Below are 15665 nucleotides of genomic sequence, written 5' to 3'. Positions count from 1 at the left end.
GTTCGCTTATGACTTATAAATAGCGGTCATAAAGCTTAGCCATGAATCGTGCACGTTACGGCGTGAAAACGATGAATGGAAGTCGAGGATTTTCTTTCGTTCTTTCTGTTTTTATTACTCTAAAACGGGAGAAAACTTGACAAGTGTGTATTAAAAAGAAAGAAATGAGAAGTGAGAGAAGAAACTGTTTTAAACATTGTTTCCACTTTGATACTTTTCGTTACGAAAAGTAATCGAATGTGACTCCATGAAAAGGAATTTAAAGCTTAAAGATAATATATTTATATTTATATTTTGGAACTCGTTCTTTCAATTTATCATCTTCTCGAGTTTCTCTACAACAATTCTGAAACAGCGTTTTTAAAAATATATATCGAGATACATTTTAAAAAATTTTTGTACGAATTTTTATTTCATTACTATAACGCAAAGTGAAGAATTTCTTCGAAATTAAAGCAAGAAGTTGAGCATACTGGAGGTTTTTAATCATTTTTAATTGCAGACGGAAATGTGAGGCCGACGTAAAGGAGGCGAAGGCGGAGCTGGCGCAACGCAATATGTTCCCTAGCGCTCAAATTAAAATGAGGTAAATAGAACTACGCTCAATTTATAACCCACCTCTTAAAGATCAACGCTTATAATATACCGTGGAACACGGAGAAAATGATACATCTCGTTGCAATTGAAATTCTTCCATCTTGCGTAACGTCCTCACAATTGATCGTGGCAACGTAACGAGAATTGCTCACGAACGCATAAATCTCAATAATGAAAACGGTGTAATATCTTTCCTCTTGCTGAACTGATAAATCAATTCGAATTAATTCGAAACGATAAAAATAAAAACACGAAATAATAAAATTAATTGATTTAAAATCTTAATATCTTCAAAAAATTTGCTCTCGTAAGAATATCGAAATTAACGAATAATATTCTCAAGAGTTTGAAAAAAAAAAAAAACTACCCTTTTCGAAACAACAGCGAATGAAAAAAATCTCGCAATCTCTTTCCATCATTTCCGAAAGCAACGATCGAAGCAAACGCTTCGAATCCTCGTAGAAGGAACAGGGCCTGATGGTGGCTAATGTTGAAAGTATCTTTGTCAGATTGCTGTCGCCAAGCAGTTCGCCGGCCACGTCGCCCACAATGTCCAATTCTTCGTCACCGACGCCACCGACTCCGGCCGCAGCATCCTACAACCAGAAGATGACCGGGATACCATGCGTTGCGGCCGCTTCCAGATACACGGCTCCGGTCCACATCGACGTAGGCGGAACGATATACACCTCCTCCCTCGAAACTCTGACCAAGTAAGTGCGCACAATCCTTTTAGAAATTCGTTAAAAATTAATATTACGATTTTCCTTAAAGATCGAACTGGGTTAAAGCATTTCAGTATCGTGGAAAGTTCGAAGGAACAAATACGTTTTAATATATTACGCGGTGAAAAGTGAAATCTGATAATGAATGCGAGATAGAGAGAGATTTTTTAGCAAGTGTCGAGAGACGCTCGGCGACATTCCAACGGGAAAGTTGAAATCGACGTTTTACTTTTAATCCAATCTTTATTTAATCAATTTTTGATCGATCCCCGATCTTCGTATACTTTTATCACAATCAATAAAGAACACATCTGGAATTTTATATTGTATTTGGAATTTTCTTGTTCCAAGATATATTATCAAAGACGATGGTTAATGTTATTTTAAAGCGGATATTAAATCATTATATCTGAAAGCAAAAAGCGAAAAGCGTCAGTTTCCACAGTCCGAAGAATTCCATGGCGAGAGAGTAGAAAGGGAGCGTGATGTCCGGATCGCGGAAACGTGACCATCGACAACGCTCCAGGATGTTCGTAGCGGGCAATATCTCAGAGAACATATCGTTCGTAATCAGGCACACTGTTACCATACCCGACAGTGTCCAAAGGCTATTTGCGGTATATTCGTGCACTTTATGCATAAAAGAGACGTAACGTGAAAGCACAACGGCGGTTTGCCGCCAAGAAGACGCTTTAATCTTATACCGTGGCTATCTAAAGTCTTGGTAACCAAATCGAGAAACATTACTGATCATCGTTGATCTATTTCTGAAAACTCGAGAACTCGAATCCCTATAAATTTGAAAATATGAATCTACGAAGAAATCCTCTAAATCTTCTATCTTGTTCTTTAAAATATCTTTTTATTTATCTCGATTTCCAGTTCCCGAAATATCGTGCAAAGAAAAGAATGGTTTTGTACTCTATTAAAATTAGAAAAACTTTGAATCGTTGTAACTCCGAAGATAACCACTTTCGGCCAACGAGTGAGCGATCGTTGGAAGCGTGAGATTTTCTACTTTAAAACGCTTTTCGATTTATTCCGATACGACTTCTGGTTCCCGAGATATCGTCGTGTAAAGAAAAAGTAATTTTTAATCGTTTGCCATCTCCTTTTCGGTTACATGGAACTCGCTCCCAAACGCTCCCAGACAAATGACAGACGCGATTCTTGGAAAAGTACGCGCGATATCTGGAACAAGGTGGTAAACATTTCCAGGAAAAAATATAAGTCCCCAAGTTGAATTCGTATAACTCGAAAACGAATTGAGATATCGAGATGAATCAAAATGTGACTTCACTGGTATACTTTCTTCTACATTCTGAATAAATATTAATAACATATACGACATACATTTTCTATTACATTATAATATATTTGAACATGTTTTACATAACATCCAACGAAGATATAGTAAAATTTGAACACTTGTTTCAACGGAAAGGAATATTATACGATATCTTTTCAAACTTTTCATCTGGTCAACTGTATATGGTTAACGAACATATGGATCTCGGATGTATAATAAATCTATGATCGATCGATGTTAATAAATTCGCATGTATTCGCCTCGTTTTCTCGTGTTGCTACGCGTATTCGCGTAGCACGGTGAACCATAGAATGGTACCGCGATACAGTTACTGTTCGTCCAACGATATTCATGCTCGTTACGATCCAACTAACATGGATGGGTTATCCAGTTTCCCCCAATCGGCAAAGAGATGTAAAATATAATCGTTAAACCCTCGAAACCGAAGGAACAATAAAGTTAATTCTAATTGGCAAGTCTGTTATCGCAGTGGAATTCTGGAATCAGGCTTCGTTTCCTCCGATCCTCTCCTTTAATAATTTAATACAATTGGCGAATAATATAAACATATGAAATTCAAATTTTAAAGAGATGAGAAACTCAAAATTTAATCTTCACTCAACTTATCATCATTTTCGTGATAATTTAAAAAATTTACCATCTCGTTAAACAATCGACCCATAATAAACTCGAGACAAGAGGACTGTCAAGGATCTTGAACCAAGAAGAAAAGAAACTCGATCCCCAATTGAAAAGATCAATTGAAAAGGGACGAGATTCGTTTGGAGACTCTTTAATTCTAAACAGATCCAATTTTAATTTCTAAAGAAACGCAAGTGTCTCGTGGAACGGAACGAGAAAGGTGAGACCGATCGTGGATACTTGGTTAAGAAAAACTACCTGGACAACCTCACCGCCATCTCCTTCTTCCGTCACGCTTCACTCCACTTCTCTCCTTCGTTTGCACGTCGACTTTATTGTTTTGTCGAAAGATTACTGCGCTCGATCGTATCGAAAGAGAGAAAAAAGGAACTCGCGACAAGGTCTGCCACCGTTCTGTTTTTCCTTACACGAATATCTCATTGTTACACCTCTGATGATTATTCAACCTAATTATTTATACGTAAAAATTTCTTTTAAACAAAAGTCAAATTTCGAAAAATGTCTCGTTAGAAAAAGATTATAGAATGAGTTTCGCGAGAGAAAGTAATTGGAGGATAATTGAAACGTTATTAACTCGTTAATAAAATAATTTTATAAAGATTCGTAGAAAGTATCGGATCGAAGAAGGCAATTTTGAGGAAAGTTTCTATATATGTAGCAATGAGAAGTAAAGTAATAAAGCGCTTAGAGGAGGGGCGAGAGGGAAATTTGAATAATTTAACGAGATACAGGTTGTTTGATTGAAATAGGATTAACGGGAATGAAAGGATCGATCTTCTCCGTTTAGACTTGCAAAAGGCGAGCTAGTCACTTCCTGGTGTAACCGTCGAATGCATTTTACGTACGCGGTGGAAGGAGAATAAAGAAAAAATGCATAAGCGAAAGGCAGTAAAAGTCACGATCGTTTCAATATACATGGCGCATTGTATGATAAGTAAGTTACACCTTTCACCCATTAAACGCACGCCGAATCGCGCCTAAAACGTCTGGCGCTGGATAGATACGATTCAACGAGTCGAATCGCTTTAATGGGCTATTCGAAAAAGCGTGCGTAGAATTTCTTTCGATTTGATTTTCCTCCAGATATATTTATCTCCTCGAGGAAAAATATGGAAAATTGAATTACGATCATCGTCCATTTTTATAACATCGATTAATCTCGTCAATTAATGTCAAGATATACTTTTCATACACTTTTGTCAAGCTTCGTAAAGTTATCCAAAAAAAATATATTCCGAGTTTTCGAAATGAAAATTCACTTTGTTGATCCACAAAAATCCAGTTAATTGAGATAGAAGAAAGATAAGAATATTTCGAAAAATATTAAAATTTATCTTCTTCTGTATATACATTTATATATATATATAATTTCACAAAAGTGATATCGAAACGTTGCAAAATAGTTTCGTTCCCCTGTGTTACACGAAAAATTGATTTACGCGAGGTGAATTATCGTGTGACGTGTGTAACGGCACACCACTCGAGATCGTATCGAAGATAGTCATTTCCCAAGCTGAGAGACACCTACGGAGGATTTATACTCTGTTCGAGGAACGAACGACAATGGGCAGCGATCCATAATAATGATCGCGATGATGGATAGATAAGATTACAATCGGCAAAGTTGCGAAACGGAGAATCAACCGTTGTTGAGCCATCGTTGGAAAATATTTCTCGAAAGGGATGGAAAAGGGGAGAAAAAAAAAGAAAGAAATGATACGGGATTCTACACGGTTTTATTATTATATAGGCACAATATGGAACAGAAAATTATTTTCGCTTGACGGCATCATAAATATCGGACGAAACGTTGTATTAATCATATTACGATGTTTGATGCGAACAAAAACAATTTGAGAATTTTCAAGAACGGGATAATACTTGCGGAAATTTATGGTGATTACTTTGAGTTATTAGAGAGTAGAATCATCTGTGAGATCATTCTTCACTCTCCTTTGTCCGTGAAAAACGTTTCAAGAAGATTAATAAAATAAATTGCTTGGATATTTCAAATTTTCGAGATGCTTAAATCTAATCTATCATCGAAATCGAAGTTATTAATATATTTAATTTTAATTATATATATATTATAATTTATTATTATAATTTTATTATAATTTTTAAAATTTTTATCTTTCGATTCCTCCGAAGAATCATCCTTGTCGATGAAATTTTTAAATCGAACTAATCCGAAACGCGCCGTTTCTTGCCGCGCGCATTTTCAGAAATTACGTAACCACCGATCATTAGTTTGCGCTTCCGGTATCACGTAATCCCTAAAACATCGTCCATCATCCCGCCGGACCGGAGAGTCCTGTTGAAGACTTAGCAACGGCCTCGGGCAATCCCATGGAGATCCACCTAGTCCTCGTTTCCTCGCCCTTCCGTCCACCACGTGCAATTTGCCCAACTCTGACAAAGCGATCCTGTATTGGTCGAGATGTTTCGTTCTTGCACACCCACACGCAGCTACGAGCCAACTCTCGAGTCCCCATTGTCGCTTGCGCGCATCGAACCACGGCATATATTAAACCGCGTCTCGTATTATCAACGTGTACTGTGTTACCAACGGAGCCACTCTTGTTGTTAACTTTTCATACCGGAACGAACGGGAAACGAGTTTATAAACCGATTTGCGACAAAAGGAAATCGTATTTATATTCGTTAAAGAAGAGTGAAGTGAAAAATAAGGAAAGAAAATTTACGAATCCTTCGTATAGATGCTATAGAATTGTTTTTTTCCTTTTCGAAAATTTATTTTTAAATACATTCCATAACGAATGTAATTGACAGTGATTTCAACGTATATTGATGTATCGATATTGATATTCACGATCGATTCTAAAATAATAAAAATATAAAAGTCAAATTACCGACCGAGGTGTGGAAGTGTGTTTGGAATTTAGTGATGCACGCGATACTTTGTTCGATGTCGGGCGATCGCGGCACGAACGCACGTATAACCACGCGTGGACCAAAAGCAGGGCAGGAATCTGAGTGATGTGAGCCGATCGTTTAGCGTTTTCCCATAGCGAGCGGATCTGACCCGGGATCGGACCTCGGCCGAGTCGGTGGGCCCAACAAATCGCCCCGGGTAATCACGCCGCTCGTCCTCCGCCCCTGGTACCGTTTCCTCCCCCGCACACCCACCCTTACCGACCGAGTCGAGAGCAACGCTTAACCCGCTGCCACATACATCCTGCTCCTCTTTTGTTCCTCCTCCTTGTGCTTTCTCGCTTTTTTTCACCTCTCAACAACTGCTCGCCTTCGATATCCCCTTCCCTTTCCCCCTTCCCCTTCTTTCCTCCTTTTTTCTTTTTCTGTCTTTGTTATCTTTCTGTTCGATTTCAAGTACGCTCTCTGTTTCTTTCTTCTAGGTTATGAATCGATGGAAGAAACGATGTGCATAATATAGGCAAGACGAGAATATTGTTCGATCGAATTTTAGGATCTTGGAAGATTAGAAGAATATTATTTGAGAAAAGGTGGCGAACATTTTCTAAAATTCGATTTATTTGAATGTTTTTTTAATTGTGAAATCTTTTTAGTTATATCATTTTTATTTATCGGTTTTAATCAGGTTTAAACTGTTATACAAAAATATAGAAGAGAGAATGTACACGATGTATAAAGATATATGGAAAACATGTAATTTAAAAATATTAATTAAATTTATTTAAAAAATTCAGGAGAAAATATAGAAATATACACGTATACGACGTATAAAAATATAAATGTATGTGTAAAATTTGGTATAACGTATAAAAACATGTAAATATTTTATTTATTAATTGGAGAAAATAATTAAAGAAAATAAATATAGAAGAATACATCGGTGGCGCCATCTCGCGTTTGGACGCTCGAAGCTTCGACTTGTTACTAGCATAGCAGAATGTGCAAGGAGGTATTCGTGACGTCACGTGTAGACAAGGACCGCAATACTGTGCGAGAAGGATAGAGAAAACGTGCCACCAACTTTGGTTATGCGGCTCCTAATATTCTTTATTAAATAAAAATATTAATTAATTATTAATTTTCTATTGATAATTTCTATACTTTTAAGTTTGTTTCTGAAAGCTGAGATCTTAGAGAAGTTTCTAATATTAAATTTAACTGGAAATTCTTTTTAATTAATTATTTATTAATAATAAATGTCTCAATATGTCTCAAATGTGCAGTTCATATAATCGACATACAATGTATTTTTCATTAATTTTACTTTATTGCAAGATTTATTTCTAAATATTAATGTATACATTTTAAACGTTGTTTCCTTCCCTACATTCACATATAATTTTTATTCATAATTTTGTTGTTATTTTAAAGAACAAATTGATTATATATTACTCGATTACGAAGTAGATGTTATCGACCGATACACTCTCTATAATAATCATTTATAAATAATTAATTAAAAAGAATTTCTTATCAAAATTTATACGAGAAAGTTGTTTGAGGTTCTAGCTTTGAGATACAAGCTTAAAAGTAGAGAAATTTTTCCTGATTAATTATTTATTAATAATTGTTGTGAAGAGTGTCTCGCGCGTAAGCCCATTATTCCATGATCGAGTAATAAACAATCAAATTATTCACTTAAACAATAACAAATTTATAAATAAAAGCTACACGTGAAAACAGGAGAAGAACTAATCTTTCAATTAAGTATATTTTTATTTAGAAATAAATTTCATAATAATTATAAATTAACGAAAAAGTATTGCTTATCGGTCGAGCGTCGATCCTATATAACTCATTAATTATTAATAAATAATTAATTGGAAAGAATTTCCAGTTAAATTTAATATGAGAAACTTCTCTAAGATCTCAGCTTTCAGAAGCAAACTTAAAAGTATAGAAATTATCAGTAGAAAATTAATAATTAATTAATATTTTTATTTAATGAAAAATATTAGGAGCCGCATAACCAAAGTTGGTGGCACGTTTTCTCTATCCTTCTCGCACAGTATTGCGATCCTTGTCTACACGTGACGTCACGAATACCTCCTTGCACATTCTGCTATGCTAGTAACAAGTCGAAGCTTCCAGCGTCCAAACGCGAGATGGCGCCACCGGTATTAAAATTTTCTATTTACTTTTTTCTTCAACTTATATATAAAATACAAACAGTTTGTAAGAAACACAATGAAAATCTTATCATTTTCAGAAATACATATTTGTTTTAAAAATATCTCAAAGGAACTTGTATAAATATTCCAATATGAAAAGAAAGATAGGAAAAGAAAATTTGTTGGAAAAAGGGAAAGAAAATAAAAAATATAAAAATACTAAAATATATTTTTTATTTTAAATATATATTACAGCATATAAAAGTAATATATATATATATATATATATCTAGATATATAATTAATATAATTAATTAAAATTAATATAAATTTATATTATATAGATATACAAATAACGTCAAAAATTACACGAATTAATATACCATCTTATTTATTACATGTATACATATCTACATAAAAAAATCTTCATTATGAATAAAATTCTATGTTCTATTAACTTACATTATAATTTCTTTGGCAAATCAAAGACATTCAATTGAAAACTCATAGCGTCTCAATCAATATTCTAATATAAAATAATATTCATAATATAATATTTTTCCTCTTCCTTTGGAAGAGAATTTCCAACACAGGATTCGCAGAATTTTCATTTTCTCGAGAGTTCTTCTTATCCTTCGCTCTCGACTTTCGCGGTACCGTCGAAAAGTACGAAACAGGGTGAGGAAGAGTAAAAGAGATGCCGTTCACCCGTCTCTCCCTCTCTCCCTCTCTCTCTCTCTCTCTCAGCCCGTATACACATATATATATATATAGCGTCGTACCTACCCCGCGGTATCTTCCCTCTTTCTCTCTCTTCCCCGCTGAAGTCAGATCGCCCACGGGCTCCACCAGGCCGTCGTTATTATATGTTATCGCCGTGGAAGGTATGGGAACCGGCCTGAGGGGGCACCGGATACCTACGTCGGTATTTCCCCCTCGTTGTGCCATAACGCACCATCGAGGTACACGAAGAACCGAGCTCTCCACCTCTTGTTCTCCTTCTATCTTCATCTCTCTTCTCTCTCTCTCTCTCTCTTTCTACTCGCGCTCGTTCTCCCGGCGGCCTTCGTCTTTAGCGCACTCTTCCTCCTTTGTCCCTCTCGTCCTTTTTCCAGGGCACTCGTCTATTATATGCTAAATTACAACGACCTTCGGTCGTGCACGCAGAACAACATGGCCGATACCATTGAAAAAACGCATTGAAACCTATATCTATAGATAAGATTGGGTGACACGATCAACGCCAAGGGTTGAAAAGCATTGGAAAGTTGGTGGGTGTGTGCAGAGGCAGAGCATTGGAAAGTGTGTTTGGTAATAAAGAACAGCTTTTTCTATTTTTGAATAATTATCGATTTAATTGAAAAATTATTCGATGCATTTCTTCGAAAATTATTTGAAAAGTTTAGATCGATTTGTTGTTGACTGGTGATAGCCATTAGTCAGTGGAGAAAGAAATGTGTCAAGCAAAGAGTTACGATGAAAATACGTTGGATATTTCTAAGAGAAAATATCGTTTACATCTCAAGGTGACCTTCATTCCTCTTCGAGCATAATGTTATAAATATATCATGAATATAAGATGCATAAATTGGCTATCGTTGCACCGAGATATAATTCCCAGACATGCAAATAAACATAACAAGAACGTGACGCTCCTCCATTAGAAACCTATTGGAAAATGTCACCAGCCACTTTCTCTAAACCTCAAGCCGGAAACGATTCGAATAACCATTCATATCCGTTCGAATATCTCTCATTAATACACGTTGTCAATTCTGTCGCCGTTATTAAGATTGGAATCCATTTCCTCCACACTTTCGAATCGAAAAAACATTAATTATGTTTTTATTATGCATCGAGCAATGACATCGAGCCTTTAATCGACTTCAATATATATAGATAAGATGGACAATTAACGAGAAAAGATTACAAAATTATCGATAATTTTTGACCTCGCAATATCAATTTTAACAATTTATTAATTTTAAAAATTTATTAATATTTTAAACATCGATCTAGGTCGATCTTTAGATGCTTTTTCAGTGACAACACACTTCAGGCGAGTAGCCACGATTTACGATTACTTACTAAAAATATCTTATTATTCCTTATTATTATTATATTTTATTTTGGCCCCATCATATGCGTTTCCAGTCACGATTACTCCCGATTCCTCCCACGTCCGACCTTTCTCCATCCCCGGACAGATCCAGAAGGCATTCGTTCCGGCAGCTTTCACGAAAATGATAGCGGCCGTGTCCTCCGGCATGATAGCCGCAATAAAGAGATGAAATTCGAAGCCTTCCCGATGTCGATAATCGATCCGACGTTGGATTGAGCGATCGAAATCGCTCGTACAACAATCAACCATCTTGGAAATATTTTAATCCAACTTCGATCGTATCTTTATCCATCTCTTCTTCTCTATAACCTCTTATCTAACTAAATTATTCGCCTCTTCTCTTATATAAATGACTTTATAACACGGTACAACTGAAAATGTATTATTTTCATTGCATTCAATCGGAATGAAATTCTTTTTGACGAAACAAGGATGGAAATTTTCCATATTTAAACTTTATATCAGACAAAAAATGCGAAAGATGAAAAAGAATTATCTGTAGGCGCGATTTTGTGTTCGGTCAATGTTATCATTTTCGATCTCGTTGTATATCACAATTACATTTCTTACATTCATCGAAAGCATCCATTTTAATTTTCAATGAATCTCTTCGACCGTGTTAAAGGAATCACGTTATTTTCAACCCGATCATTTTATCGAAACTGCCACTTTTCGTCCAACGATCCCTTCTCTCTCGACAACAAATTTCCTTTAACTTTTCATCGGTCGAAAACAACCTGTTTACAATGCGACGTTAATTGGTCCCGACTCGTCCTGGTAATCGTCAATTAAGTGGAGGCAAGGGAGGCGTGTATAAATTGGTTAAGAAAAATTTTGGAACAGCTGCGGCTACCTCACGGTCTCGCTTCGAATAACTCGAAGCGTTTTTGGCAGGTGACCGAAATATCGGCACCTGCCTCGCCTCAACGCGACTTCTTCAATAAGAAAGCGTAATTTATAACCATCGGTGACCAAGAACCTGTGTACACCCGAGTATGTATATACCCTTAAGTAAAACTGGTCAACGATTTATCGAGCGGGCCGATCAACGAGATTTAACAACAAGCGATATAACAAACCGTGACCGTGTACGTATTTAAGAACGACATCGTTTTAATCGTGAAAAATTAAAAAGACTAACCAGATTTCGAATCCGGAACAATCGTGACGTATCTTCATATTTTTTCGAACGTTCCTCTTTTTTTTTTTCGATTCGTAACGAAACGAATCGTTAATTAATTTCTCTCGAATATTTCCAATAATTGATAATAAAATAACTCGATAATAATGAATTTGGTGAAATATACTTCCAATATTTAATAATAAAAAAAAAGTCACTTTGCGATTCAGCTTGTTAAAGGTACGATATGTTAAATATTGTTTCTAAAAGTTACAAAAACTTTTCTTCAGGTATCCAGAGTCGAGATTGGCAAAATTATTCAACGGCAGCATCCCCATCGTACTGGACTCCCTGAAGCAACACTACTTCATCGACAGGGACGGCGGCATGTTCAGACACATCCTAAACTTCATGAGAAACTCCCGTCTCCTGATACCGGACAACTTCGCAGATCTGGATCTCCTGCTGGAAGAAGCGCGATACTTCGACATAGCGCGTAAGAGAAATTTATCGTATCGGTACATCCTCTCGATCCTGCTGTACAGACATCGCGATTAGATATTTCATCCAATCGGTTATCGATTTTAAAAGGGAGGGATATCTCGAGTTAAGAACTCGAGAGGAAAAATATTCAAATTTCTATAAACCTTGTAATTATTACTCGACAATCTCGTATAAAAATCAGCACGAGCTCGCCGGACACCGAACTTTTTTTAACTTCTGTAAAGAAAGAAGGAGAGATCGTGGTTCGAAACAGTGATAAATCGCTTAATCTGACGGATCTCGATGAATCTCGATCTCTCAGATCATTTTTTCCTCCCATTAAACTATCAATACCGGGGAAAGATCGCATTAAAATATGCCAGTATCCTCGATAAACGAGAGAGGCCACGGCAAAAGCATTCGACATCACATCTCACCGATCTATGTTTTGCATTTGGGATACGTAAACATAAACGTTAAATGATATTTCGATCAAACGTTCAAAAATTCAACCGTGAGACGAAAAAAGGGAAAGTATTCTTTTTATAGGGAAATCGAAATTAACCTTGCAATCAAAGAAATAGATCACACCTCCTCTCCTTCGACCCACTCATCTCTCGACGACAAACTCATCTCTCTACTCTTGCAGCGATGTGCAGGCAATTGGAGCAAATGAAAAAGGAGCGGATAAAGAACGGTTCCACGGGCACGACGACCATGTCCTCCTCGTCGCCGAGCCCCCCGCCGGCCAATCAACTGGGAAATCGCGGCACGGGGTGCACGACGGTGCCGGGGAGCCGGGACTCCGAGAAAATCCGCGGCAACGAGGGAAATTGCAATTACGAGTGCGTCGCCCTCCACGTGAGCCCCGATCTCGGTGAACGGGTGATGCTGTCGGGCGGCCGGGCGCTCCTCGACGAGGTGTTTCCGGAAACGACGCAGGCGGTGATCGACGCCCGTTCAGGGGTCGCCTGGCACCAACAGGACGCCCGCCACGTAATCAGATTCCCGTTGAACGGTTACTGCAAGCTCAACTCCGTGCAGGCAATCACCAGGCTTCTGAACGCGGGATTTCGCGTGGTGGCGAGCAACGGGGGCGGGGTGGAGGGGCAACAATTCTCGGAATACCTGTTCGTTCGACAGGCCGTCAACACTTGACGGAACACCGCGCACCAGCGAAAGACCAGCTCGAGGATGGTGCGCTGCCTTCAACGCGACCACGACCCCGAGTGACCTCGTCGGAGGGGACAATTATTCAGAAGACTGCGTTCACGAACGATCGGTGTTTCCTTCCCTCGTTGCGAACGAAGAAATCACCGAGGAGCTTTGGTTTGAAGCTATCGTCGTTTCAGATGGGATGACTTCGTAACTTCGTCGATCCTTCGGTCAGGGATAATCGCGTATATTTAATTACTCATTCGGGATACTCAGCGGCTCCTCCCTCTCCCCCTCCCTTCCTCTAATTTCTAATTAAAAACTTATATTGGCGGGATAATCGATTAATGGTAGTGAAAGATAAAAGGAGGGATAAATAATGGAAAGACAGATGTATAGAAGATAAAAATTTCATTTATTTTTTTCCAATTAGTTTGTATACATTCTGTGATATATATAGTTTTCGGATTTTATCATTGGTTTGTAGGGAGCTATCAGTGGTAGAAGTATTTGCGGTCGTTGAGATTGTTCGAGAGTTATTGAAAAATAATATACGAAAGGGGGCAATTATGTGAAAGAAATTCGCAGGGTATATATTCTTGATCAAAGGTTTCGATTTTCGTCCAGATTTTCCAGAATCAGATGTTTTCATGCGCGGTTCGACTTTATGGAAATGTTTATGTTTATATAAATTGTGCGCTACTTACGAGTCGATAAAATCGATTGTATTTTCAATTCCGATACGAGTTACGCGTGGAAAATAGAAGAGAGATTAGCCTATCGTATTTTTGGAAATCATTTGGAGTGTAATAATCGTACTTAATTTAACGCTAAATTTTATTCGATAATTCCGAATATTTGACAAATCGAGTGCCTTGAGTTATGCGTATTTAAGTTATAGAATAGTTCGATCGTGCATAACGTAACGAAAATTAATAAAGATTGATTAAGTTCGTGATTATAAGGAATCAACGGTTCCTTCTAAAAAAAAAAAAAAAAAATCGAGCCAACAAACGTAATTTTCGCAGTTATGCATGATTCGTCGAACGTATCATCACGCATGCTCGTGACCCACTTATGCATATAAGTATTGGTAAGCCGCTCCTTACTTTGCTTTTATTTAATAAGGTGTATCTATATGTATTTAAATGCCATACTAATTACTGTAAATACCGCGAATAAACGTGTATCTATATCGATATATATATATATAAATATAAATATAAATATAAATATAATTATTCTATGTACTTAAATTGTCGACATCTAAATGCGGAACATTCGAACAACGAAATAATTCGCGTTGATCTCATCGGCTTAAGTTGTGTTTCTAATTGATAAACTAAGATAAAAATGGGCTTCGAATGGAGGAGAAATAAAACGAATAACAAAGGGAAAAATAAAAAAAGGAAGAGAACGATTCATACGTTTATTTTAATTCGAGACTTCGCTAAAGCGCAGCCTCATCTCATTTGTCTCGATTATTTTTAACGCATTAAAAATGAAATAGAATTTCTAATCCTCGATAGGAGACATTTATCGCTACGATAATTATCGTTTCGATTGATTTAATAAAACGTTTATAAGTTGAACCAATAGAAACGATCATCATTTATTTATTTCGTGTAAATCAATCATTTTCCCTTCCACCGAAAGAAATTGTCGTTTAATGTTCCATTTAACAGGCGAAACGAATATGAGAGAAACACCGAATGTTGTTTGAATATAACTACTGTTTTTTGTATCGACCTGCACGCGTACAAGATACAGGGGAGAAAAATTGTCGCGACGAGAGCTGCTGCGTTTGGTCCAGTCTCGAAAGCAAAAAAATAAAATCCGGCAAAGCAACCGAATGGAATAAAACCATTAGTCGAAACAGTTTTCATAACGTTCCGACAAAAAAATCTGGAATAGGTTAAAAATTGGTTACGCGATATTTGATTTCGACTTTTCCACCTGATTGCGAGTAACTCGTGCATGCTCCTACGCGTTGACCTTTCGCTCCGATGACTTTCCATCGATCCGATCACTTTTAAACGCAACGAGGACAAAAGAAAAAAAAAAAATAACGGTGGTAAAAAAAGTCGCATCCTCGAAATTCGAACCAACGAATTTTTTTTTTAAACAATCCCGCAATCCACTCTGCGCAAACCGTCCAATTTTTCGATAATTTTCGAGGGGAAAAAATCTCTGTCTCTTGGTAATTAGCGAGGAACGAGGAGAGGAGAACAATGGTAATAACCAGATTTGTAAATCCATCCAACAATAGATCCTTCGTAATATTAGGATAAAGAGAGAAATAAGGCGGAGGAACGAGAGGAGGAAGAGGCGGAGGTGGAAAAGCAGGAGAGAGAGCAAAAGAGCTCGGAACCGCGTTGATCACGTAACCGCGGGAATAAGGGATAAAGCGCACAAACGTCATTGC

General features: G+C 37.1%; 1 protein-coding gene across 5 annotated transcripts in view; it reads left to right on the top strand.

The window, feature by feature from the left end:
- LOC411214 (BTB/POZ domain-containing protein kctd15-like) overlaps positions 1-14842 on the top strand; it is a 36705-nt gene extending 21863 nt beyond the window's left edge. For 3 of the 5 annotated variants that reach the window (XM_026441964.1, XM_026441963.1, XM_026441965.1), the window contains exons 2-5: positions 503-586; positions 1095-1310; positions 11893-12098; positions 12735-14842. In XM_026441964.1, the coding sequence (XP_026297749.1) occupies positions 558-586; positions 1095-1310; positions 11893-12098; positions 12735-13243 (960 nt within the window). In that variant the 5' untranslated portion in view covers positions 503-557 and the 3' untranslated portion in view covers positions 13244-14842. The remainder of the gene's footprint in view (positions 1-502; positions 587-1094; positions 1311-11892; positions 12099-12734) is intronic. The other 2 variants (XM_016913100.2, XM_006565508.3) reach the window with 1 other exon arrangement.
- Positions 14843-15665: the final 823 nt, after the last annotated feature.

The sequence above is a fragment of the Apis mellifera genome, linkage group LG7, assembly GCF_003254395.2.
Source record: "Apis mellifera strain DH4 linkage group LG7, Amel_HAv3.1, whole genome shotgun sequence".
In the NCBI taxonomy this organism is placed as follows: Eukaryota; Metazoa; Arthropoda; class Insecta; order Hymenoptera; family Apidae; genus Apis; species Apis mellifera.
Note: the sequence above shows the minus strand (reverse complement) of the source record. Positions and strands in the feature narration are given on the sequence as shown.